General features: G+C 48.1%; 1 protein-coding gene across 9 annotated transcripts in view; it reads right to left on the bottom strand.

The window, feature by feature from the left end:
* Clec16a (C-type lectin domain containing 16A) overlaps positions 1–22,776 on the bottom strand; it is a 150,871-nt gene that overhangs the window by 97,661 nt on the left and 30,434 nt on the right. For 7 of the 9 annotated variants that reach the window (XM_048333040.1, XM_048333042.1, XM_048333045.1 and 4 more), the window contains exons 10-12: positions 16,452–16,683; positions 9,367–9,499; positions 6,918–7,018 (exon numbers count right to left, since the gene is read on the bottom strand). In XM_048333040.1, the coding sequence (XP_048188997.1) occupies positions 6,918–7,018; positions 9,367–9,499; positions 16,452–16,683 (466 nt within the window). The remainder of the gene's footprint in view (positions 1–6,917; positions 7,019–9,366; positions 9,500–16,451; positions 16,684–22,776) is intronic. The other 2 variants (XM_048333044.1, XM_048333043.1) reach the window with 1 other exon arrangement.

A 22,776-nucleotide genomic window follows, 5' to 3' on the forward strand; every position in this document is an offset into this window, starting at 1 on the left:
ATGGGAAAGGATCTTTACCAGCACAGCAACAGACAAAGGCCTAATATCTGTCATCTACAGAGAACTCAAAAAACTAAGCCCCTCCAAGCCCAGTAAACCAATTAGGAAATGGGCAAAGGAGCTAAAGAGAGACTTCACAAGACAAGAGATAAAAATGGCAAAGAAACATATGAGGAAATGTTTAACATCTCTGGTAGTAAAGGAAATGCAAATAAAAACAACCCTGAGATACCACCTCACTCCAGTTAGAATGGCCTATACTCTAAACTCAGGCAACAACAAATGCTGGAGAGGGTGCGGGGAAAGAGGAACCCTTCTCCATTGTTGGTGGGAGTGCAAATTAGTACAACCACTTTGGAGAACAGTATGGAGGTTTCTCAAAAAGCTCAATATAGACCTACCCTATGACCCAGCCATTCACTTCTAGGCATCTATCCTGAACAGCAGGTCCCAAGATATCAAAAAGACATTTGCACTTCCATGTTTATCGCTGCACAATTCACAATAGCCAAAATATGGAAACAACCCAGAAGCCCCTCCACAGATGAATGGATCCAAAAAATATGGTACCAATACACAATGGAATATATGACTGTTAAGATGGGGTGACGGGGAGACAGTAGAGACCAAGTCTGTGAAACCAAAAACCTCTTGTCAAATGGTATTTCCCACAGGTTTGGGTCAGCGACCCTACATTATGTAACTAAAACCATATAACTATTCAACATATAAAGGTCAAAAATTGACCTCTCAGTGGATCACAATAGCTCAAAAGCTATGTATGTACATTCATATAAGACTACTGTTGACATACTGTCTATTGTAAACATTACATTTAAAGACCTAGGCGAATTTTCTTTGGCGTAGGCCACGTGGCTACTGTATATGTTCTTGGTACATTGTGTATTATATATATATCTACCTAATCTAGGGAAGGGAAAGAAAAACACGGTGTAAGATAACACAAGAAATGTACATACTGCGCTACTATGTAAATATACCCCTTTTATACAACACCTTCTCAAAAAAATTTGTTTAATAAATAAATAAATCAAAAAAATAATATATTGTTTATCAACTCAACACTCTTGGCGACATACTCCAAAGAAACCAATCCTGTCCACAGTGGACAGATGCTGGCTCCAGGTCACTTTAGCAAGCCATATGCTTCACCACTCCCTCTTGCCAGAAACCCTGGGGGCCCAGGTCCTCACCTGTGCACCCTAGTCAGAACAACTGTCCCTCTGCATAGGTGGGTGTCTGGGAGGGAGTGGGACTACCAAGTAATTCTGATTGCAGCTGGAAGGGAAGGGTGTGACTCAGTACTGTCAGTAGCTGGCCACTAAGTGTCCCCTGCGTCCTTCCTCAGTGGTAGCCCCAACCAGGGCAGGGGTGGAGAGGACACAGATCAAAGCTACACAGAGGGGAAGCAGACGGAAACCCTGGAGGGGAATGGTAATATGGCCTAGTGGTAGAATACTTGCCTCGTATACATGAAGCCCTGGGTTCGATTCCTCAGTAGCACATAAATAGAAAAAGCTGAAAGTGGCGCTGTGGCTCAAGTGGTAGTGTTAGCCTTGAGCAAAAAGAAGCCAGGGACAGTGCTCAGGCCCTGAGTCCAAGCTCCAGAACTGGCACAAAAAAAAAAAAAAAGGAAACCCTGGAGGAACAGCACATGCTGGCACTGTGTTTGGTTTCTTTTCCCCACACAAAGTCTCCTTGGCTACAGTCATACATGTGTGGCCAGCTTCGGTAAACAGAGAGACGCGATTTCGAAAGCTAACCAGATGTTGGGCCAATTGCCAGTGGACTTCCAGTTCTGATAATGTGTCAACTTAGAGCCCACAGGAGGCTCTGCCACTCTCTTCCTTCAACCTTTCCCATACCTTCCACCCACCAGTAACTTCTGAGCAAAGCAAAACAAAGAGCCCAAGACTCCTTCTGTGTAAAGAGAAAGGGAGGAGCAGAGGGTGAGGGTGCTGAATGCTCCAGAGAACAATCCAGAGTCCCAACACTGCACAGCACAAGCCTCCATCCCAAGCTGGCCCCATGACTCGCCACAACGCCAAGCTGCCTTTCCTCTTGCAGATAACTAAGCAGAAATCATTATGTGACTAGACAGCCACGACAAGCCCTTCCTCCAGCCAGCAGCCCTTCCCACCCAGGGCTGCTCATTTTGGTACAGCATCTAATCTATTATGATTTACTGGAAGGCCTGAGCTCACATTTGGTTTTCATTAACATTGCTTTTATGTTAAAATTGTCTTAGAAGGGGAAAAAAGTCTATTGGAAAGAGAATCATTCAGGGGCCTGCTTGTGGGTAAGGATCTGCTGTCTAGCCAGGCAACTAGCCAGTGAACCACCACCACCACCTAATGCAGGCCAGGATGGATCAAGAATAGATAGCCCCTCCACTAGAGGGCATTCCAAGGCACCTAGGTCCTGAGGAGGAGGGGCTTTCCAGTTCTCCAAACCCGCTCCATGGCCCTCACTGGTCACTAGCTGTCCAAAGGGGCTTGGGGCTTCCCAGATCCCTCCCACTCAGAGTTGGGTATAACACCCTGTCCCTACCCTACCTCTCTTGGTTCCCCTGCCTTAGCATAGGGCTCCACAAGGCTCCTCCAGCGATGCTGCAGGATCAGCTCTCCCTTTGCCCCACAGCCAGCCCATCAGCACAACACTGGCCCCAGCTCCCAAACCCACCCCAGATTCTTGCAGCCCCCCAACTCTGCTGCCAAAATCCTAATCTCATCTACATTATCTCCTGTCCTACAGGGATTACTGCAGCGGTGTGCTAACTCCAGCTTCCTCTCTTGTAACTAAGCCTGACCCCTTTAGTCTGCCCTCCACCCAACAGGCAAGGGGCCTTTAAAAACTTTCATCTGGCAGGGTACTGAGGGCTCACGTCTACCATCCTAGCTACTGAGGAGGCTGAGATCTGAGTATTAGTGTTTGAAGCTGGCTGGGAGGGAAGGCCCACAAGATGCTTAGCTCCAATTAATCAGCAAAAAGCCAGAAGTAGAACTGTGGCTCAAATGATAGAGTGCCTGTCTTGAGTGAAAAAACTAAGGGACAGTGATCCAGGCCCTGAGTGCAAGTCTCAGTACCATCAGACATAAGTAAAAATAAACAAGCAAAAACTTCTATCTGATTATGTGACTTCCACACTTAGGAATCAGGGATTCCTGTGTGCTTCAAACTTAACTTTCTTTGCTTAGCTCCAAGGCCCTTTCTGATCTGGCTCCCTGCTCACCTGGTCAAGCTGTACTGTTTCTCAACTATGTAAGGATTCCCTCACTTCAGGACCTTAGAACATGCTGTTCCCATTGCCTGGAGCGTTTTGCCCAGCACTCTGAAGAGCTGGCTCCTTTGCACTCTGGGCTTTCATTTGAATATTCCTTTCTCAGAAAAGCTAAAGAGAGACTTCACAAGAGAAGAAATAAAAATGGCAAAGAAACATATGAGGAAATGTTCAACATCCCTGGTAGTAAAGGAAATGCAAATAAAAACAACCCTGAGATACCACCTCACTCCAATTAGAATGGCCTATACTCTGAACTCAGGCAACAACAAATGCTGGAGGGGGTGCGGGGAAAGAGGAACCCTTCTCCATTGTTGGTGGGAGTGCAAATTAGTACAACCACTTTGGAGCACAGTATGGAGGTTTCTCAAAAAGCTCAATATAGACCTACCCTATGACCCAGCCATACCACTCCTAGGCATCTATCCTAAACAGCAAACCCCAAGATATCAAAAAGACATTTGTACTTCCATGTTTATCGCTGCACAATTCACAATAGCCAAAATATGGAAACAACCCAGAAGCCCCTCCACAGATGAATAGATCCAAAAAGTATGGTACTTATACACAATGGAATACTACATAGTGATTAGGAATGGTGAAATATTGTTATTTGCAGGGAAATGGTCAGAACTCGAACAAATAATGTTGAGCGAGACAAGCCTAGAACACAGAAAACAAAGGGGCATGATCTCCCTGATATATGACTGTTAACAAAGGGAGACGGAGAGACAGTAGAGACCAAGTCTGTGAAACCAAAAACTGCTTGTCAAATAGTATTCCCCACAGGATTGGGGCAGTGACCCAACAGTATGTAACTAAAACCAAACAATTACTCAACATATAAAGGTCAAAAATTGACCTCTCAGGGGAATACAATAGCTCAAAAGCTAGGTATGTACGTTCATATAAGACTACTGTTGACATATGATCTAATATCAACATTACATTTAAAGCCCTAGGCGAACTTTCTTGTGTGTGGCCACGTGGCTACTGTATATGTTCTTGATACATTGTATATTGTATTTATGTCTACCTGACCTAGAGAAGAGATAGAAAAACAGGGCATAAGATATCACAAGAAATGTACACACTGCCCTACTATGTAACTGTACCCTTTTTGCACAACACCTTGTCAAAAAATTTGTGTTCAATTAATAAACAAATAAAATTTTTAAAAAGACACAGAAAAGCAGACATTAAAAAAAAAAGAAAAGAAAAAAGAAAGGGAGACGGAGAGACAGTAGAGACCAGGTCTGTGAAACCAAAAACTGCTTGTCAAATAGTATTTCCCACAGGACTGGGGCAGCGACCCAACAGTATGTAACTAAAACCAAACAAATACTCAACATATAAAGGTCAAAAATCGACCTCTCAGTGGAATACAATAGCTCAAAAGCTATGTATGTACGTTCATATAAGTCTACTGTCGACATATTGTCTAATATCGACATTATATTTAAAGCTCTAGGCGAATTTTCTTGGGCTTGGCCACGTGGCTACTGTATATGTTCTTGATAAATTGTATATTGTGTATATGTCTACCTGACCTAGAGAAGGGAAAGAAAAACAGGGTGTAAGATATCACAAGAAATGTACATACTGCCCGACTATGTAACTGTACCCTTTATGCACAACACCTTGTCAAAAAAATTTGTGTTCAATTAATAAATAAATTAAATTAAAAGAAAAGCCTTCCCTGAACCCCTGGATAGTAACCCTGCCCCACCATTACCCGGGTTTCCTCCTGGCTCCCCCTTCATCCTTTCCCCACCACCCAGAGCATAGAGCGAGCCCTTCAGATGCCTGCTGAGTGACAACATGGACAACATGGTCACCGCATCCACATCTCCCATTGTGCCTGTCACCAGTCACTTCCTGGTCCCACTAGCCTTCACAGGCCTCAGCTTACAGGGACACAGGTGATACCCACTGCCCATGTGTGCTACCTCACAGGCTGGCTCCTGTCCACCTGCCTCCTGGAATGCCCAGCCTCCACTGGTGAAGGGACCCCACCCCAGACAGCCCTGTGCCCCTTCTCCCTCTGCTCCAGGCTGGTTTTCCTTTTTCCCTCAGTTCCCAAACCTATGGCCCAGGCATCTTGAGGAAGCCTGCCCACTCCTGTAGGCAGGGTCTACCCTGTCCCCAGGCACATATCCTCTGCACAGGGCAATCACCATGTAGGGCTGGTCTAGCAGTCAGATGTGGCCTTCCTAATCCTGGCAGAGTGGGCTGAGAACATGGCCCACAAACAGTGAGCTCCAGGCAGCCAGGGCATCGCTCAGAAACAACCTGACAGGGCTGGGGATATGGCCTAGTGGCAAGAGTGCTTGCCTCGTATACATGAGGTCCTGGGTTCAATTCCCCAGCACCACATATATGGAAAATGGCCAGAAGTGGCGCTATGGCTCAAGTGGCAGAGTGCTAGCCTTGAGCAAAAAGAAGCCAGGGACAGTGCTCAGGCCCTGAGTCCAAGGCCCAGGACTGGCCAAAAAAGAAAAAAAAAGAAAAAGAAACAAGCTGACAGTCTTTCAGAACCAGACAGTCTTTCAGAACCAGAAGAGATTCCAGACAACAAAGGTGGCAAACACTGACCCAGGAGAAAGGGACAGGTATGTCCACACAAAGAGCCCTACACAAATACTCAGAGCAGCTTTAGCCCTAGTGGTGGAGATCTAGAGACGGCTATAGCCCATTCACAGAAGCACAGGCAGCTGGATACTGGTACTGGATGCATCCAGACTTATGGAATGTGGCTCATTAATAGAAAAAAAATGAACATATGCATGTGGGTGAATCTCAAAATAATAAAGCAGGCCACCTTTCGAAGGACACAGGAGAAATGACATGAGCTGCTCTGCAGGGGACACAGGCACTACGTTCTGTAGAGGTGATCAACTTCATTTTCACCATCAGTGACTTAAGAGTAAATACTTAGCTGTGCTGAGTACATTGTAATGCCCCTAGCCACAGAGCATCTTAGCAGATGCCCCCTACTCCCCCTACTCCCTACTCCCCAGCCAGCGCAAGGAAAATGCCTGTAATGGCACTGGTGCTGTGGCTCATCTCTTGTCAGGGGCTGGGAGAGTATCCCATAACTGGAGCCAAGCGGGGCAAACACCAGGCTGTTCCCCGAAGTGGGCAGGGAGGGTGACGAGGACGAGTGACTGTCAGGTATGCTGGCTCCTGGCCATACCGCCACAGCAGGGGAAGCCAGAGAGCAGCCCTGTCTTCAAAGAGGAAGCTGCACTTCCAGTCAGGTCTATTTCAGCCCCAAACCCACAGCAAGAGCACCCAAGTATAAATAGCAACACTAAGGTTGCGTGTTGACTGATTCCACTTCTGATGTTAGGAGGGTGGTTGTTGACTGGGTGGATTGCAGAGCACGGGGTTGGCAGAAGCCACAGTGTGAAGCCAGCCTCGCTGGGTCACACAGCCACTTCCTACCCATTCCCCATCTTGCCTGCGTCACCGATTCCTGTGGCTTCACCTAAGACACTGCAAGAAGTCTAACATGGAGGCCACAGAGTGCTCCTTCTCCCCCTCCCCTGTACACAGCAGAGGTGGGGGCTCCCAAGCTCGGGGCCCCTGGTGGGCCAGGGAAAAGCACACCTACCTTTGTTATGAGACATGGCATACAGGAGGCAGAGCACGAAGAGGGCATGGTAGTCATCATCAGGGCTGTCCAGCGCATGGTACACCATATCCAGGAAGGGTCTGGAAGAGAAGAGAGGTGCATGCCTGAGCCTCTTGGCATACAGTATATATTTCTTTCCTGCTTGTCCCTAGGTGCCCTTGCTGACCGTTCACAGCTGGGGCTCCAAGGCTACCTGGTGCAGTGAGTTAGCACTGGGGCTGCTAACACAAATGAGTCAGTCTGCCCCTGGAAAACTGCTATGGAGGGAAACTGACTAGTGAACCCGTCACGTATTCACTCAACAATCATTTATCTATCAGGAGCTCCAGATGCCGGGGGGGGGGGGGGGTTCTACAATACAAAGGCCTTGCTCTTCACACTCCCATGTCATTTGGCAAAGACAGAACAGACAGATGCACATAATCATTTAAAGGGGTGTCACGAGAGAATGAGCAAAAGAGGGCAGCATGAGACACTAACAAAGTCACAAACAGTAACATGAACAAGTTTAAGAATGTGGGCCCCGAGGCTGGACATGGTAGCTCCTATCTGGAATCCCAGCTATTGTGGTGGGAGGATCATAGTTCAAGGCTAACAGGGACAAAAAGTTAGTGAGACCCTCATCTCAACCAGTAAGTTGGACATGCTGGAAGGTGCCTGTCATCATCTCAGCTATATAAGATGCCAAAGGAGGAAGACAGCAGACTAGACTGGTATGGGGACAACAATATGAAACCCTACAAGAAAAATAACTGAAACAAGAAGGGAGGGAGGTATGGCATGACTGGTAGAGTGCCTACCTAGCAAGTCTAAGTCCCTGAGTTCAAACCCCAGTATTGTCAAATACACACACACACCCCAGAAACAATGACAAAGAAGAACAAGGGCTTTGGAGCCAGATTGCCTGGGTCCTAATTTTGATTTGGCCTGTTCTTAGCTGTGAAGCATCTGGCTAGTGCTTGTCTCCCAAGTATGAGCGCGTGAGATACTGGCAGGTGACTGAGGAGAGTCAGGGGCAGGGCTGACTGGCAGGCACTTAGCATAGGCTGGGCACTGAGAAGGGCCAGCACCTGGTGGCTGCTGTCTCATTGCTAGCTTTAATGTTTCAAGGTCACCTTGTGGTTACATTTTGCCACGTCCTGGCCTGGCAGCTACTTGGGCCAACATTCCCTGACCAAAAAAAATCGATAGCAAGGTGTTTCACCTCTAAGAGCTCCATGGCCAAGAGCTATAGAGTGTCTGTCAGCATCAGAAACCAAACATCCCAAATCCTGCCCTTCCAGGGCAGGGCAGGGCCAGAAAGACCTCAACACACATTAGTGGGACATGCACAGAACTGGCTTGTAGCAGAGAAGGGGGCTGAGGTCCTGTGATCATCTGTGGTTGCCGCCTCTGGGTGCCAGGTTGAGACCAAGAGAGCAGAGCATGCCACAGAGTGCCCACAGACACACAGGACACATAGGCCATAGTGGTGTGGGCTGTCCACGAGGAGTGACCATGGAGACAGATCACTGCACAGTCTTTGATAATGCTCTGAATCCTCAACTCCATAATGTACCTCCAGCACAAAATATCCCTCTGACAAGGGATGAGTACCCATAAATACAAAGAGCTAAAACAAATACCAAGAGAACAAATACTTTAATCAATAATACATAAGCAAGTGAATCGAGTAATTTTCAAAAGAAGATCAAATGGCCAATAAACACATGAAGAAAAAATGTTCAACATTCTTAGCTATAAAGGATTTTCAAACCAAAACTACACTGAGATTCCACCTCAGCCCAACCAGAATGGTCATCATTAAGAACACAGAAAGTAATTCCAGTAAAGATATGGGAGAGAAAGAGACCCTTACACGCTGTTGGTGAAAATGTAAATTAGTGCAGCCACTATGGAAATTAGTGTGGAATTCCTCAAAAAACTAAAAATAGAACTGCCTTATGATCCAAGGATAGCACTCCTGGGCATTTATCTGAAGAAATACAAGTCAGCCTGCAGTGGGGCACCTGCACACCCATGTTTAAAGTAGCACTGTTCCCGGTAGCCAAGCTAGGAACCACACTAGGAACCAACTAATAAAAGGAGAAAGAAAATGTGGTCCATATACACAATGGAATATTATTCAGACATAAATAAGAATGAAATTATATCATTCACAGGAAAATGGATGGAACTGGATATCCACATAGTAAATGAAATAAAGCACACGCAGGAAGACAAAACATCACATTTCACATGTACATTCTCATTCTCTCTCTCCTTCTCACTCTTGGTGGAACTAGGGTACACTCAGGAGTCCCCTGTGGGGGTCTGTGCAGGTGGGCCACATAACAGCTTCCTGATCACAGGCTGCGACAGAAAAGACAATCTGGTTGGCAGATGGTCCGCTCTGAGGCTGAGTGGAGCCCAGCCCAGTGGGGCCTACCTGCTCCACTGCACATTCTCAGAGCAGGTCGCCGCGGCGCTCTTCTCCTCGTCTGTGGTGTTCTGCTCCTGCACCGAGGTACCGGCAGCCAGCTCTGAGAGCTTGCTGCGCTCCATGATCACCATCTCAATCTCTGCAAGCAAACGTGGAGACTGGCTGAGCCCAGAGCCACATAGAGCCAGGCGTACAGACGCATGTGCAAGATGAAGCACACAGAAACTGCTCCTGACACGTCAAGCAAGGTACAAGAGCAGGACCTGAACACCAGTGCCATACAGAGGGAGAAACAAGATTTGCTGTTCATCTTGTCATCAAGATATGTGGCTCGGCCTTTGACAACAAAACACAGATTGTCATCACTTGTTTTATTATAGGGTTTAAAAAAGATAGTTTATTTTATGGATGCCCCATTTCCTTCCCAATGATTGGAGTCCCTCAGAAGACGTGATGTGTGGCTAATAAGACAACAAATCCACTGGAAGTATTCTGAAGCTGTTTACACTTTGCAAAGCCCCACCTCCCGTAGCGGTTCAGGACTTTGCCTTCAGACCCTTGCTACATTCCAGAGGGTAATTACTATCACACCTTAACACCCCCACCCCACCCCATCCCATCCCCACCACCAAGGATGCACTACATTCTGAATTTGATTCTTCTTTGGTCAGTGAAGCAAAGGCATGACCTCCCAATTCAAGCATTTTTCCCAGCTGTCCTGTCTTCTGTGTTCAACCACAGAAGATGGACAGCAGGAAAAGGCAGAAGAGAAGAGCCTTTGCAGGAAGTTAAGGGAAGGGGAATGGGAGCTGCTGGTTGCCTAGGAACTCAGATGAGGCCAGTAGGCTGTGGCTGGGTTTGGGGCCTAGTTGCAAGGATGGACTATGCTGCAGATTTTCAGGCTCCTGCCCTTAGACTACAGAGTCACCTATTGAACTTCAGGAGATGGAACTGAAGTAGGTTAATGGGCAGGTGTCTGGGGATGTGTTCTTGCTCATCTCAATTTGTATCTAGTTAAGGGCACTGGAAGCTGACAGCCCACGTCTCTCCTTCTCCTCTCCCATTATTTGCAAGCACAAGCTTACCTCCCTCACTACTAGAAAAATGGACCCTGCCCTCCACCTAGGCCACAGCTGTTACTTGGTGCTCTCTCATTAAGCTAAATGCTGCAGCATGGACATTCTCATCGTGCCAAACTTGAGGACTAGACCTCAGGAAGGCCTTCATCCAGATAGATGAGGCAGAGGGAAGAGAACCTGCCTGGAGTCACACAGCTGCTCAAGGATGTAATATAGAGGTCAGATCTGGCCAGCGCCATCATTGGCTATTGAGGGGTGTCAGATTGACTCCATCTCAGGTTAGTTAAAGAGAGCAGAAGCCGACTCCATCTTCACTAAGATCTCCCAAGCCCAATCCAGGGAAGTTTCCCATTTGCTGTGAAAAGATTGTGTAAACTGCTAGACCACGTGAGTAGTGGAACATTCAAGGTTAAACCTGTGTCCTCCTATGAGTAGGCGTATCCACCTGTATCATGTGAGCCCCGCCAAATCCGTGCGACAAGTCTAACTAAAATAATAGGTTGGTTCAAACAGTTGCTATGAGGCAGATTGTAACTCCATTGGCCACCTGCGTGTGACCTGGCATGCATCGTAAGTGTTGTAACCTCATTGGCCACCTGTGTGTGACAGGCTTGACCATGTGGTATTTGCCTTTATAACCCGACCCCCGAGTGTGGCCTGGGGCGCGTGGTCCCAGCTCCCGAGTCTGGGCCGTGACCCCGACTGGTCAGTATACTTTTTAACTTCCCCAATAAATCCATCTTTTTAAGTGAGACTGTCTCTGAGTGGTGGACTCTTGGAGGGATGGGGGATCCCTGCCTTGTACCCCATTATACTGTGGTTCCCTCCCTTGGGGGGACCCCATTACAAAGGAGAGGGCCAGGTTGTAGACTCCATCTTCCCAACCATCAGTCCCTGGCTTGCCCAATCAGAACACAGCCAGGCATTTCAAGATATTTGAGGCCAGGTTCCATTTTAGTCAAGTTGAGACTTTAAAAAAAAAAAGAGAGAGAGAGAGAGAGAAAAACAGTAGTTCACACCTATAATCCTAGCTATTTGGAATGCTGAGATTGGGAAGATGGTGGCACAAGGATAGCCTATAAAAAACTTCAGATCTCAATTCAACCAACATTAAAAGCAAGGCATAGTAGTGTGCACTTATCATTATAGCTATGCAAGAAGTGTAAATAGGAGGATCGTGGTTTACCTGGACCCAGCAAAAAGTGAGACCTTACGGGAAAAAATAAGAGCAAAAAGGAATGAGGTGTGGCTCAAGTAAGTAGAATATCTGCCCAGCAAATGCAAAGCCCTGAGTTCGGGCTGGGAATATGGCCTAGTGGCAAGAGTGCTTGCCTCCTACACATGAAGCCCTGGATTCAATTCCTCAGCACCACATATATAGAAAAGGCCAGAAGTGGTATTGTGGCTCAAGTGGTAGAGTGCTAGCCTTGAGCAAAAAGAAGCCAGGGACAGTGTTCAGGCCCGGAGTTCAAGCCCCAGGACTGGTACAAAAAAAAAAAAAAAAAAGCAAAGCAGAGGGTATAAATTCCCAGGGATCCCTGTTCTCAGCTGACTCATACCCTTGCTGGAATTCCAGATAAAGAACAGTCTCTGAAGGTCAGGCTCAAGCTGAGTAATGAATACCTATTTGTACCATAGGCAAAAAATAAAAGCCCGTCCCTACCAGTCAAACAAGGAGTTTGAAAGATTAAATCTCTAGCCTCAGGTCTGCTGATTAAGTTACAGCTCTAAGTAAATCAAGAGGAGCTGTCCTTCCAGATTGAAGGGCGAGCTGAGTGGGGAGACAGCACACACTTGGCATGTTTACTTCCCAGCCGGAGCTCACTCTTTGGTTACAGGGACTGTGACACCCCTTTTGTTCCTTTTAATACTCAACTTCTGCAGACATAGGGCCCTGTGATTTTTGTGGTTTCAGAATGAGTCACCCATTACTTGGGACTGAAGTAGAGCAAATGTCTTTGCACCCAGGATGAGAGTGGATGGGTGAGGGGCACACACTCATTTCACACAACTTTCTGGTCTGTGCTTAAATGTGGAGAAGGTTTAAATTCTGGGTGCTACATTTGTTTAAAAGTACACACACACACACACACACACACACACACACAATATGGGAATATGGCCTAGTGGTAGAATGCTTGCCTCGCATACACGAAGCCAGAGGTTCAATTCCTCAGAACCACGTATATTGAAAAAGCCGAAGTAGCACTGTGGCTTAGGAGCTAGAGTGCTAGCCTTGAGCAAAAAGAAGCCAGGGACAGTGCCCAGGCCCTAAGTTCAAGCCCCAAGACTGGCAACACAAACACACACACACACACACACACACACACACACACACGCACCATTAAAGTCGCATTCAATTCAGATCACCGTAAAACTGTCTTGTGACCATGTCCTTTCCTTTTTCAGATAGGGTTGTGATAGCTATATCTGTTATCTGTCTATCTACATACAGTAGATAACCAAGCCCAGAATGCTTCCTCTGTCTCCCAAAGGCATGGATTACAGGCTGGTAAAACTACACCCAGCTTAAATTTTTTTTTTTGTCAGTTGTGGGGCTTGAACTCAGGGCCTGGGCGCTATCCCTGAGCCTCTCTGTGCTAGGGCTAGCACTCTACCACTTGAGCCGCAGTGCCACTTCCAGTTTTTTGGTAATTAATTGGAGATAAGAATCTCACTAGGACTTTTCTGCTCAGGCTAGCTTTGAATTGCCATCCTCAGCTCTCAGCCTCTTGAGTAGTTAGGGCTACTCAGGATTACAGACATGAGCCACCAGCACCCAGCTTACTTTACCTTTTTTTTTTTTTTTTTTTGGCCAGTCCTGGCCCTTGGACTCAGGGCCTGAGCACCATCCCTGGCTTCTTCCCGCTCAAGGCTAGCACTCTGCCACCTGAGCCACAGCGCCCCTTCTGGCCATTTTCCATATATGTGGTGCTGGGGAATTGAACTGAGAGCTTCATGTGTAGGAGGCAAGCACTCTTGCCACTAGGCCATATTCCCAGCCCTTACTTTACCTTTTTAAGTAGATGCTATATTACTGGAATGGAAGCAGCAGAAGTGTGGAAAGATTAGTGCCAGCACTTCTTTACTTAGAAGATACCTGCGTGTGTCTGTCTCAACCAGGCTGAATATCCATTCACTTCAACACAGCAAGGGGGAAGGCACCTGACTTCTCCCAGGAGGGAGAACACAGTGTGCCTTAATACCCATGCCCTGGTTTCTGATACCGACACTTCATACAACTGAAGGATCAGCCACAAGGACCAGATCGAGGTGTGGCCAACAGAGCCCCCTATAAAGGAATGAATAGCTGGGGGGTGGGGGTGGGGTGACAGGGAGGTGAGGGAGGCAATACTCCACTGCACCTCCAGCCTAAGACCAAGAGATCAGAGATATTTCAGAAAGGCAGCATGGGGCCTGCAAAGGCCGCATATGTTGCTGTTCAGCCATGTAGGAAGATGACAGGCCCCATCATGTTTTGGGCTGATGAATCTATTCAAGAAATAGGTTGGGAATGTGGCTTAGTGGTAGAGTGCTTGCCTAGCAGGCCTGAAGACCTGGGTTTGATGAGTACCACATAAACAGAAAAAGCTGGAAGTGGCACTGCGGCTGAGGTGGTAGAGTGCTAGCCTTGAACAAAAGCAGCTCAGGGACAGTGCCCAGGCCCTGAGTCCCAAGACCCAGGACTGGCAAAAAAAAAAAAAAAAGAAAGAAAAAAAAAAGAAAGAAATGGCAAGGGCAGGGGGTCACTGAGAGCCATGCTTGTCTGAGTTCTGAGGTCAGCACCAGACCCAAAAGCAAGCCCCTGGGGAAATTCCTGGACCCTGCTTTGGGGAGTGTATGACTCTCCTCCCACCCCATCCCCTGCAAGTGGAGGCAGGGCTCAGAGCCCAGGAGCCAGTCCAATAGCCTTGCTGAGCTGGCCTGCAGCTCTTGAATCCTGGGACTAGGACACTGGGCTCACTGGAGATACTTTGGGGCCAAGCCTGCCCTGTCCATACTTCAGTTAGTCAGAGCTGAGGTCTGGCTAGAGAGCAGCCCTTAAAAGGGCTGGAACGAAAATAGGCACATCTTTCCAAGACAGAACCGACAAGAACACAGTGTACACAATGGGGTGAAGATGTCTACTTTACCCCCAGTGTGGCCACACACTGACTAAATTGAGAGCTTAAACACACCAACTTTCTTCCCCATTAACAAGCATGACCCACAGATGCAAACGAGTAGAACTTAACCTACCTTGTGTTTGTCCCACAACTTCCCCACCGAAGTAACAGCTTTTGGCAAAGGTTGCACAGGCCAAAAATGAGCTCCTAGGCCAAAATGCTTACTGTCTACTGAACAGCAATCAAAGCAGTCTAGGAAAGTCAGCAGCAAGAAGAGACTATGAGGCACCAGGGCCAAGTTTTTTGTGACACTTATTGACATGTAATCATGGCATTTGCTGACATGGGCCAAGCAAATCCCAATAGCCAGGCACTGGTGGCTCACACCTATAATTCCAACTACTCAGAGGCTGCGATCTGAGGATCATGGTTTGAAGCCAAACCAGAAAAGAAAGTCCGTGAGACTCTTATCTCCAGTTAACTACCAGAAAACCAGAAGTGGTGCTGTGGCTCAAAGTGGCAGAGCACTAGCCTTGAGCAAAAAAGCTCAGGGACAGTGCCCAGGTCCTGAGTTCAAGCCCCATGACTGACAGGAAAAAGAAAAGAAAATCCTAACAGGACCAAAGCATGGGGGCAGTTGGGTCATGTTCTGGTTTGTCTAGAGGCAAAGGATCCCCCAGTCTGTGCTTGAGCTTCAGAGGCCCTACAGTGGGGCTGGGAGAGCTGGCTTCAGAGGCACTACTGCCGGCTGAGAGCCCAGGGAGCTTGATGCTCCACAGCCTGGCAGGCCTCAGCCAGGCTGCTCAGGAGAGGCTGCATCTATCCCATTGTGTGTGGCTAGACCTCCAACATATGTAGTATGATTTTTTTTTTTTTTTGCCAGTCCTGGGGCTTGAACTCAGGGCTTGAGCACTGTCACTGGCTTCCTTGCTCAAAGCCAGCACTCTACCTCTTGAGCCACAATGCCATTTCCAGCTTTTTGTGTTTATGTGGTGCTGAGGAATCAAACCTAGGGTTTTGTGCATGCTAGGCAAGCACTCTACCACTAAGCCACATTCCCAGCCCCCCTCCAAACATATGTTTGGTACCCCTTGGCCACAAAACAGAGTCCCCATCATCACCACCACCACCACCATCACCACTACCACCACCACCACCATCATTGCCCCTGCCCCAGGCCACAGCCAGAGGTGCCGTGTGTGGTTGTGAGCCTGGTCCATGACTTGAATATCTGGCTGGTTCAAGTGTACTTCATGCCAGTACAAATGCTATCTAGTGCAGGCACTATCGTTTGGGAATGTGAGCCCGTTGATCCTGGGCGGAGCAAAAAGAGGAAGGGCTCTGCCAACCCAGTGTGCACGCGCCATCCAAGTATGCCTCACTCCACACACATGGGGAGAATCTAAGGGACTGTGTTTGCTCTCTGACTCCAAGAAAGCCCGATCTTTTCAAATATGTAATTTCATTAAATACAGGCCTCTTCTGCCAGTGCCTGGGTGTGCATCAATAAAGATGACTGAAGATAGGGATGGTAACAATGAGAGGTAGCTGCATAACAAATACCTAGAGAGTGCGTAGTACAGGCCAGGTCCATGCTGGGCAGAGCACATGAATTCTTTCATTAATTCTCCACAGAGCACCACAAAGTGAGAACCCTGTGTACTGACAGGAAGCCTTGATCCAGGCCCCCTAACCTGACCAGGATGGGTTTGGCCCTAGATCTGCTGGGACAGCCCCCAACTGCTTCCAAATGGCTGTGCTGTTTAGGATGAGATACACTAGTGAGCAGTGGGTATGAGCGGAAGCACCCATGGGGCACAGGTGGGGCAGAAGTGACAAGAGAACACAGACGGCAGCCTGTGGCTGTGGCGGCGGGGTGCAGGGTGCTATTCTCGGGTGCACTCACCTTCACGCTCCCCACTCGTCTTCATGCCTTTTGAACCACCCTCTGTACCTTTAGCCTTCTCGGAGTCTTCCTGACCATCCTCGGGGGGCCCTTTCTCCTCGTCTTCTTCCTCCCCAACATTTTTGTAGTTGGGTCTTTTTTGCACCCGCCGCTTGCCCTTGTGCTTGTTCATCTCAAGGGACCGCTCAAGCGTCTCGGTGGGTTTAATGAAGCACCGGATGCTGGGCTTGGCCTAGGAAGTCCAAGAAAAGCAAGAGCTTAAGTGGGAGGCAGGGATCTCCCTGGATGCGAAGAGGCTGCCCAGGAGCTTCTGTGTCAGGAAGTCATGCTCAAACCACACCCCAGGCTAAGCATCAGGATAACTAACATCACCATCGCCCTCAAATGACCAGCTGCCCCCCCTCCCTTCATATGCCAGTACTGAGGCTTGAACGCAGCTGTCCCTCTGCTCTTTCACTCAAGGTTGGTACTCTACCACTTGAACCTCTATTCCAGCTTTATAGTAGTTAATCGGACTTTTCTGCCCATGCGGCTTTGGAGCCTTAATCCTCAGATCTCAGCCTCCTGAGTAGCTATGATTACAGGCATGAGTCACCAGTGCCCATGCCAGTCACCCCTCCCCACTCAGTCCTGTGCCCAAAATGTTGTCTTTTATCTACCAGAGCTGTGCTCCCACATACCAGTTGTCACAGCTTCCCTGTTCTTGCTCCTCCAAAGAGCTCTCACTGCACACCTCACTTAAACTCTACAGCACCCCACCAGACAGCACCAGTGTCCCCACATTACAGAGCAGAGGCCAAGCTCAGAGGTCAACACAGCCAGGATGGGAGGAGCTGGGATCCAAGCCAACTTTCCATCTGTGCATTTGTCTTTGCTATCAGCATTAACTTAAAAAAAAGTGATAATGTGTTAAATATAACATTTGTCACTTGGTAACATACATATTACCAAAAACATAGTCAAATATGCAAGTATGTGTGTTATAAAGCAGTTCGATTCCTCTGGAAAAGTCAAACAGTGTCTCACATGCTTTACCGCACATGGACTTAGTGTACTGACCCAACAATTCTGCTCCTAGCTACACGCCCCAAAGATGAAAACTTGTGTCGCATGTGTAACAACAACCTGAATGTGTGGGGAAACACTAGGATGTTCTTTACATGGAGTATTACCTGGCAATCAAAATGAATCAACTAATCACATATGTGACAACAGGAATGAATTTTCTTTTAATGGAGGAAAATAAGCAGATATAAAAGACTATGTACTGGGGCTGGGGATATGGCCTAGTGGCAAGAGTACTTGCCCCGTATACATGAGGCCCTGGGTTCAATTCCCCAGCACCACATATATAGAAAATGGCCAGAAGTGGCGCTGTGACTCAAGTGGCAGAGTGCTAGCCTTGAGCAAAAAGAAGCCAGGGACAGTGCTCAGGCCGAGTCCAAGCCCTAGGACTGGCCAAAAAAAAAAAAAAAAAAAAAAAAGACTAAGTACTACATGATTCTACAAGTCAAAAGGTCCACACTATGGATCAATGTTATCATTAATTTTAAACTCACCTTAAGTTCATTTTCTTTATTGGTTGATTGATCAATTGATTGGTGGTGGTCCTAGGGAAGAACCCAGGGTCTCAGGTTTAATGCTAGGTGATCAGTCTACCACTGAGCTATAGATGAGCTGTTGTAGGAATAACTGTACATCATTTCAAGAAGAGAACACCAGCATGCCTTGCTACTACAGGAATAAGAATGACTGCAGAGCATACTGCATGCAGTACCTCCCGTGCCCACTCTCCTTAGAAGGGGAGCCAGGTAAGCACCAGCAGTGAGGCTAACACCAGCTGGCTCTAAAGCATGTTTCTCCCAAGTAAACAGCGAGTCCTCAAAGAATAATGCAAAATGCCCCATTATTAGGGTTCATTTCCTATATTCCTCTATCTCTGCCTTTCTAACTATATAACCATCCTATATAGAAATATGGGTCCATTTTTAAGGTTTGAGAAAATCTCCTCAAAGCATCTAGGCCACTGCCTCACTCCCTGCCATCTGCTCAGGATGGCAATAAAAACAGTACCCACCATGGGGGTGGGGAGGCGGGGCTAGTGTGTAGGAGCCTGTCTTCCTCTCCCAGATCAGAGCCTGAGCAGAGGCTGGAGGAGCCCTAGGGTCCTGAGTACCCAGTCATTATTTGTTTTTGAACACTCTCCCAGCTGGGCACATAAGGGGGCACTAAGTGTTTGCAAACTTCCTCCTCATGAACCCACACACACACAGCATTCTGCTTTCCCTGAAGAGGCCTGGCCTACCTTTCCTCCAACCAAGTGGAATGCACAGGGCCCAGGGAACTGTTGGCTCTTTTTTCTTGGAGCAAAGCAGGGAAAGAAGGGGGCGGGAGAGGAACAGAGCCCACCAGTCTGATGGCCACACTGGCATTCTGACTGTCCCCTGCCTGGCTGGAGCCAGCCCTTTCTGAGTACATTGTGATAGCTCTCAAGAGGAAGAGATTGAGGTGGTTTGGGGTTTTGTTTCCAAACCTAAAATAGATACCTTACATTGCCCAAAATTAAAAAATAAAAATAAGTGTTTCTCCAGGAGCAGAGAATTCAGTTCCATATTTAGCGCTCATTTTAAAGTCTAACTACAAGCTCCCGTATACAGAGGTACAGGCATGCAAAATCTCAGCTACTTGGGAACTGAGGCAAGAATATACATAAATATATATAAGCAAGAGGACTGTGTTTAGAAAGGAGCAGAGACAAAGGAAATTGATTGTTTAGGGCAGGATTTTGATGGTAGTGCTCTTCTCTTTGCAGACTGGATAATGTTCAGACATCATTTTGTCATTAAGAAAAAAGTTTTAGAATAAACTTTTCCATTATCCTGATATAGATTATCTATCTTATGAATTTACCCCCAAAGAGTCACCAATTATATTGTGGGGGCCACTGCACATTGCCAATAAGTGGAGAATGTTCAGGCACACAAATCAATTTCAATAGTGCTCCAAACAAAACCCAATTGGGAGGTGAATTAGCATCCAAATGCAAACATTCATTTTTATTTACCCACTTTGGACTATTCCACCACAAAGATGACAGATAAATTGAGAGGGGCTAGCGCTGCTCAGAAAAGGAGGAGGGCGCATTGCAGACGCCAGCCACCAGGGCCTGGATCAGAAGAAGCCGAGCACGCACCCACTCACCGCTTGACAGACGGCATCCATCAGAGCCGACTCAGGACTCTTGAGGGACAGCAGCCCTGTGTGCCCCTCCCCCGCCATCTCCTGAGGACCCCAACCCAGCAGGTGAGGGCTGCAGGACAAAGTGACTCCCTTTCCCCATCTCTGCCTTCTCCTGGGGAATGTAAGTGCTTGCCATGCCAAGAGCCAGCTGCCAAACACAGAAAACCCACCAACCCCTGAAGACAGGAGATACCGCCCAAGTCCAACAGATGGATGCAGAAATCCTTCCCTGAACTACCCAGACTCAACTGTGCAGGATAACTGGCAGAACTGAGAGAAAGAAACAAAGGGGGGGGGGGGGCTGGGAATATGGCCTAGTGGCAAGAGTGCTTGCCTCCTACACATGAAGCCCTCAGTTCGATTCCCCAGCACCACATATATGGAAAATGGCCAGAAGGGGCGCTGTGGCTCAGGTGGCAGAGTGCTAGCCTTGAGCGGGAAGAAGCCAGGGATGGTGCTCAGGCCCTGAGTCCAAGGCCCAGGACTGGCCAAAAAAAAAAAAAGAAACAAAGGGCCTGGGGCTATCAGAGGGTTCCCATCCCCAGAGCAACTCATCAGCCTCCTTGAGAGAAACATAGGGTGAGTAATTCTGGCTCCTGAGAACCAAGGAACATTCCTTCTGTTTGAGACCACAGCTCAAGGAGTCACCTGGAGCTTGTACCCTTGGTGACAGTGGCAGTGTCTGTGGACAGAGGCACTGGCCAGTTCCCCAGGTAGTAGCAGCTGCAGCAGCGTGGGTTCATGAGGAGGCTGGTATGGTACTGAGCAAGCTGGGTGGCCTCTACAGTCAGCCATTAAGACACTGTTCACGACAGAGCAGCCGAGGGCTGGGGGTCTGGGGGGAAACACAATGTCTCAGTGCTGTGCACCTGCACTCCCCTTACCAACTTCTCAACTCCTCCCTATGGGAGTGGCTGCCAAGAGATCAGGCAAAAGGGCACGAGGGCACCAGGCATAACCTCTAGGGGAAAATCAAGTAAAGAATGGAAGAGCCAGAAAGGGAAGGGGAGGCTACTTGGCCCTGAGGGTTCTGTATGGATGGGTAGGAGCTGTCATGATGAGAAAAACCTGCCTAAGCTCCCCCAGGCCTGCAGAGGAAACCACTGGACTCCTGGCATTCACATGGCTCTGCTGAGGGATTCCCACAGGACAAGCAGACATCACACAAATGCAGAGGCCCATGGGGCGGGGAGGTGGGGGGTGGGACGTTACGAGAGCCATTGATGCAAAGTCCAAACACATCCAGAATACACAAAGGCATGGCATCACAGAGGGGGCTGAGAATGAACCCCAAGAGATAATGAGCACAACCAGGACAACATCTGTATTGAGACAGGAAGCCCTTCTCTCCCAGAGTCCTCATACCACCTGCTGCCAGCTGGCCTGCTGTGCCGGATCTGCACTTCCTGGAGATTAAACCTGGTGGCTAAGGCAGAGGGCACACAGTGTATGAAAGTCCACGCCACCTAATGCCACTGTTGCTTCTGACAAGACAACAGCTGTGCCTTGGAGGTGCTGTGCCTCCAAGGGCTGTACTGTGTGTTTTCATTAGTCCAGCTACCAGCTTAGCAGCCAAGGGAGGGCGGCCTCAAGCAAGGGGAGTGAGGCACCACACAGCCTCAGAAGCTGAGATCACTGTTACGGTGGCATCTATGACATGTGCACTGGGTGCCAGGTGCAGAATAAGCAGCACGCCCAGCACGGAATTCTCACCACCAACATGAGCATGCACAAACACTAGTACCACAAACATGAGCTCGAGTGAACATGAGCACGAACAAACACAAGCACATGCAAACATGAGCACAAGCGAGGCAGAGGCCTGAAGTTGTGGAAATCTGGCCCTGGGACCCTACAAGATGAGCAGCAGACACTGGGGACACCTCCCTGGCTCAAACTTCTCAGCTGCCTCTTTTTAGTTTGTTGGTCATGAGGCTTGAATTCTGGGCCTGAGCACTGTCCTTGAGCTCTTCAGCTCAAGACTAGTGCTCTACCACTTTGAGCCACAGTGCCACTTATGATTTTCTGGTGGTTAACTGGAGATAAGAGTCTTACAGACTTTCCTGCCTGGGCTGACTTTGAACGGGATCCTCAGATCTCAGCCTCCTGCTAGGATAACAGGTGTGAGCTACCAGCACCTGACACTCAGCTGCTTCTTAAGGTGACATATGGAACAGCACCAAACATGGGCTCTGACACACCCCCTCCAAGCCAGGCCCCTGAGCAGGTGGTACCTGGGACACACTGGAGGGATTCTGGCTCTCAGAGCCCTGTGACTCAGCCACCATGCTCACTGCTGTCATTCCCACACTGGCACCTCCTGAGCATCTTGGCAAACCCCACAATGACTCCATGGCTCCCTTCCACATGGGAGTGGGGGTGGGAAGCCAGTGCAGGGGCGCACTTCAGTGGTGTGCTAGCACAGCCCACCTCTAAGCACAAGTGCACTGCAGGCATGTGTCGGGGAAGGCAGAGCAGGAATGCAGAAACTCTTTTTCAGAGACCTGGGGCAGAAAAAAAAACACAAAATAAAACAAGAACTTCTCTATAGAAAAGGATCCTGACAGGCATGATGACACATGCCTGAAATGCCAGCACTCAGGGTAGAAGCAGGAAAATCTCAAGGTCAAGGTTAGTTGAGGTTACATAGCAAGACTCTATCTCAAAACAATAAAATAGCTGAGGGCTGGAGGCTCACGCCTGTAATCTTAGCTACACAGGAAGCTGAGATCTGAGGATCACAATTTGAAGCCAACCAGGGCAGGAAAGTTCATGAGACTCTTATAACCGACTAAGCAGCAAAATGCCAGAAATAGAGCTGTGGCTCAAGTAGTACAGTGCTGGCCTTGAACAAAAAAGCTAAAGGATGGTATCCAGGCCCTGAGTTCAAGCCTTAGCACTGGCACAAAATATAAAAATAAAAGAAAAGAAAGTACCCACAGATAATGAATGAAGCATACCCCAATTTTTAATCTATATCCATTTTACCATGTTCCCATGTTAGCTTCTTTCAGCTTCCCCACATAAGAAGCACTCTGTCCCACATTAAGCTGGCAACAAGAATTCTCCTTTAGCAGGAACCACA

This window comes from Perognathus longimembris, chromosome 23 (assembly GCF_023159225.1).
Source record: "Perognathus longimembris pacificus isolate PPM17 chromosome 23, ASM2315922v1, whole genome shotgun sequence".
NCBI classification, from domain to species: Eukaryota; Metazoa; Chordata; class Mammalia; order Rodentia; family Heteromyidae; genus Perognathus; species Perognathus longimembris.